The 4720-nt window shown below is 44.9% G+C and overlaps 1 protein-coding gene across 1 annotated transcript in view; it reads right to left on the reverse strand.

Moving 5' to 3' along the window:
• The window catches only part of SH3YL1 (SH3 and SYLF domain containing 1), a 47409-nt gene that overhangs the window by 4869 nt on the left and 37820 nt on the right, over positions 1–4720 (reverse strand). Inside the window, exon 10 of the mRNA XM_010848436.1 lies at positions 3480–3536. Within this exon, the coding sequence (XP_010846738.1) occupies positions 3480–3536 (57 nt within the window). The remainder of the gene's footprint in view (positions 1–3479; positions 3537–4720) is intronic.

Consider the following 4720-nt stretch of genomic DNA (forward strand, 5'->3'; position numbering starts at 1 on the left):
AGAAAAGGACTTTTTTTTTTTTTTTTTGGTGTTAGTTCTAGAAGGTCTTTAGGTCTTCATAGGACTGTTCAGCTTCTTCAGCATTAGTGGCTGGGGCATAGACTTCGATTACTATGATACTCAATGCTTTGCCTTGGAAATGAACCAAGATCATTCTGTTGCTTTTGAGATGGCCCCCAAGTACTGCATTTCAGACTCTTTTGTTGACTATGGTGGCTATTCCTTTTCTTCTAAGGGATTCTTGCCCACAGTAGTAGATATAATGGTCATCTGAGTTAAATTCGCCCATTCCAGTCCATTTCAGTTCACTGATTCCTGGAACGTCCATGTTCACTCTTGTCATCTGTTTGCTTCCAATTCACCCTGATTCATGGACCTAGCGTTCCAGGTTCCTGTGCACTACTGTTTTTACAGCATCGGACTTTACTTTCACCACCAGTCACACCCACAACAGGGCACTGTCTTCACTTTGGCTCAGCCTCCTCATTCCTTCTGGAGCTAGTTCTCCACTCTTCTCCAGCAGCATATTGGGCACCTACTGACCTGGGGAGTTCATCTTTCAGTGTCCTATCTTTTTGTCTTTTCATACTGTTCATGGGGTTCTCAAGGCAAGAATATTGAAGTGTTTGCCATTCCCTTCTCCAGTGGACCACATTTTGTCAGAGCTCTCCACCATGACCTGTCCCTCTTGGGTGGCCCCACACAGCATGGCTCACAGTTTCAATGAGTTAGACCAGGCTGTGGTCCATGTGCTCAGTTTGGGTAGTTTTCTGTGACTGTGGTTTTCAGTCTGTCTGCCCTCTAAGAGACTTGTGGAAGTGTCCTGATGGGAGGGACTGGCTGTGGGGAAAACTGGGTCTTGCTATGCTCGGGGAGGCCAAGCTCAGTAAATCTTTAATCCAATTTCTGGCTGATGGGTGGGGCTGTGTTCCCTCCCTGTAGTTTAGTTAGGCAAACTATCTTCCTGAGTCACTGAGTTATCCAGACTGTACAAATAATAGGAATATCTGTTGCTGATGATCCCTGAATTTGTTCTTAGCAGTTTTAGAAATATATTTTATAACGAATAATTAGGGGAAGAAAGATATTATGACCTTAAGAAAAGACAGAAGGGATTGCAGACCAGATTCAATCTTTGCCCCTCCCCCCGCTGGAGGTTGTCTAACTGCCTCTGAATTGCAGTTTCCAAATAAGATGAAGATAAAACAGTAACAGGAAAAACGGGTCTCAGGGCCAAGCAGGGGTTCTGAGCCAACAGAGGACAAGGCGGCGCTGCTGGGTGGGAGGAGGCTGGCGCTCTGCATCCCTCCTGGCATCCACTCTGCACAGAGGTGAAGCAGAGAGGGAGGGGCCGCTGCTGGCAGAGCTGGTGAAGGGTGTGGGCAGGACAGGCAGACAGAGGTGTGCCAATTCCTCACCCACTCACCAGTCAGGCAATCCCTCTATTTTAGGAGGGTGCAGAAGGGTCTTGAGTTGAGGGCTTGTTGGGAAAGTTCATCCACGGGAAACAAAGGACAGAGCTGGCCTGGGTGACAGCAGGCGCCCCCAGCAGGGACCAGTCCATGTGCACTTGGTGCCAGGTCCCCCTGCTGGCTTTCTCTTCAACGAGCTCAAAATGACTTACAGTTCCGCTTTACTGTAAATAGTAGGGACGGCTTCCATAGGAGAAGTTTAATGTCCACAACGTAATCCATTAGAAGAGGCCAGCCAAGAGGGTCCCTGGAGCGCAGGGAAGTAAGACCCACAGGGCCACCCAAACAGCCAGTGTCCACACACAGGCGCCTTCCCTGCTGAGGACACGCGCCTTCAAGACCTACATTCCTACACTTCAAAACAATCTGGAGGATCTTTGAAGCAATTGACTATTTTGTATCCAAATATTCAAGTTTATTCAAATAGAAGTTATTTTTCTCTCCCAAATCAGGGCCACACTTAACAGGAAACAGATTACAGTCAGCTTTGGTGACTGGCAGCTGCTCTGAGCTCATAATTAGCAAGTCTGCGTCCACAGGATGCCACTTCTCAGTGGAGCCTGCATAATGTGACCCATATGACATCGACACATCTGGCCCCAGACATGACTCGGAACAATCTCAGACCCTGGAAGGTCTCCTCCAAGACGTGGCACCGTGATGAGCCGGGCAGCTGACTCGATCCTGGCACCCACATGCCCCAGGATACGGGTGGTATCCACAACCCTTGGTGACCGCGATCTCTCTACAGGAGTGTGAGTGAGCTGGATGGGGCCACCAGGAGAGGTCATGAGACTCGCAATTCTCAAACAGCAAAGTCAAAAGATGAAGGGCATCCGTGGTTGTCACACTCAGGGAGGGGGCATTACTGGCATCGAGTGGGCCTAGTCCTCAGGCACACACAGCTCAGGACAGCCCCATGGCAGAGAGCTGTGCACCAGGCCCAGAGGGCCCCTGCCAGTCAGAGGGTGGACAGGGGGCAGTGATGGATGCTGACCAAGGAGGTTCGGACCGCCAGGTATGAAAACCTCAGTAAACAGGGCTATGGATGCCCATCCCCTGTTTTACCGTGAGGCCAGAAGACTTGGTAGCAGGAGCTTCCAAAGGTTCGAAGCAAAAGCACACACCACCTGGAGAACCATCGCTGTACCCACGCAGCGTGGGCAGGCCCAGGAGAGCCAGCCCAGGCAGCCAGGAGTCCTGCTCAGACGGGTTTTCAACTCAAGCCTCAGGACCAAGGAGTCACAGGGCTGGGACTTTTCTCTGCAAGGCTGATAGACTGGCATAAGGAAGTCCTTAGTAAGAGTTTAACTGGTTTCACACAGCAATGTAAAGTAAGCTTTATTTTTAAAATAGACTTTAAATCTTTCCTTGCATTTTCTTTTTTAAAATCCCTTATATTTTGAGAAAGTACTAAAATAAATTAATATTAATATTAACTTATTACCTACTGTTTGAAACACTTAGCTTGTGCTACCCTCAAATATAAAAGCAAAACCCAACCAACCGACCAACCATGGGAAGTAAAGTGTGTGGAACACACAGCCAGAGAATAAAAGTACGGGTGTGAAGTCTGAGCCTCTGTCCCCAGATCCCACGTAGGGTTTTGTTTCTTATCTTCCCTCATTGCTTTTTAAGAGATATTTCTAATATTTATCAGGCACTTAGACTACAAGTGCAGACTTTAGAGGGATCTGAGAAAAGACACGCTAATCCCCAGAGTCACACTGCCAACGCCACTTCTACTCCGCTGTAGTCAAGGCCCCTAACCCCTCAGGGCCCAGTGGCCCTTTCCCAAGTGGGTCCAGTCTATCTGCTGACCTCATCAAGTTTGATCAGTCCAATTGTGCAGAGTATGTTTTAAATGAAGTGCTTCTCAAAGTAACGTGAATATCCTATAAATGAAATAAGAGGTACTGATATTTTCACAACCTGCCAGATTAGTTAGAAGGTTTGTGATTATAAGATGGTTACAAATCTTTTTAAAACAGACATATTTTTACTTACCAACTCTCTCACGATAGCTGGAAAGTTCAGGATACAGATTATATTCGTTTCTGCTACCTGCAAAAAGTAAATAGATACATAAGAGAGGAACATTTAGAAAATTTATTAGTATATAGTATATAAGATAACCAGGGCTTCTCTGGTGGCTCAGATGGTAAAGCGTCTGCCCACAACGCTGGAGACCCAGGTTTGATCCCTGGGTTGGGAAGATCCCCTGGTGAAGGAAATAGCAACCCACTCCAGTATTCTTGTCTGGAAAATCCCCATGAACAGAGGACCCTGGTAGTCTACAGTCCATGGGGTCGCAAAGAGTCTGACACGACTGAGTGACTTCACGCACATATAAGATACCCAAGAATGCCAAATACTGTTCTTGATAAGCAGATATTTTAAATCACTCAAATTGATCGAAATATAATTATTTTATCCTCTTTCAATCAAAAGGAATATCTGAATATACACAGAAAGCAGACCAAACGCAAGGCAGACAGTGAATGTCTAATACCTATGACCACGTGCGCAGAAACTACAACTCACGGCATCGCGATCACACGCTCACAGAGAACACATACATCTTCTTCCAAAACTACCAGAATAATAAAATTTGCAATCACCAAGCCAGTGGTTTTCAGTCTTGCTTGTTTAACATCTAGTTTTTAAAGAAGTATTTATATGTATATTTTTAAACTGATACCTAAAATTGTTAAATGTAAGATTAAGGATGTATTTTTAGCATATTTTAATGTCAATTACTTAAAATTCATATCACTCCCTTTTTGGATACAAGGATCTAAATATGATAGTGATCTGAACCCATCACCATTCATAAAGAAAATCAACAAGATGTTTTTAATAGTCAGAAATTATATACTGTTCATTTTTAATCTTTATTTATTTATTATTTTTAATCTTTAAATCATATTTTCATTTCATTTGTTCCAAAGATTTTTGACCAGTGTATTATATTGTACTTTTAACTGTGGCGTTGGAGAAGACTCTTGAGAGTCCCTTGGACTGCAAGGAGATCCAACCAGTCCATCCTAAAGGAAATCAGTCCTGAATATTCATTTGAAGGACTGATGTTGAAGCTGAAACTCCAATACTTTGGCCACCTGATGCAAAGAGCTGACTCATTTGAAAAGACCCTGATCCAGGGAAAGATTGAAGGTGTGAGGAGAAGGGGACAACAGAGGATGAGATGGCTGGATGGCATCACTGACTCAATGGACATGAGTTTGAGT

This window comes from Bison bison, unplaced genomic scaffold (genome assembly GCF_000754665.1).
Source record: "Bison bison bison isolate TAMUID 2011002044 unplaced genomic scaffold, Bison_UMD1.0 scf7180017864266, whole genome shotgun sequence".
NCBI lineage: Eukaryota > Metazoa > Chordata > Mammalia > Artiodactyla > Bovidae > Bison > Bison bison.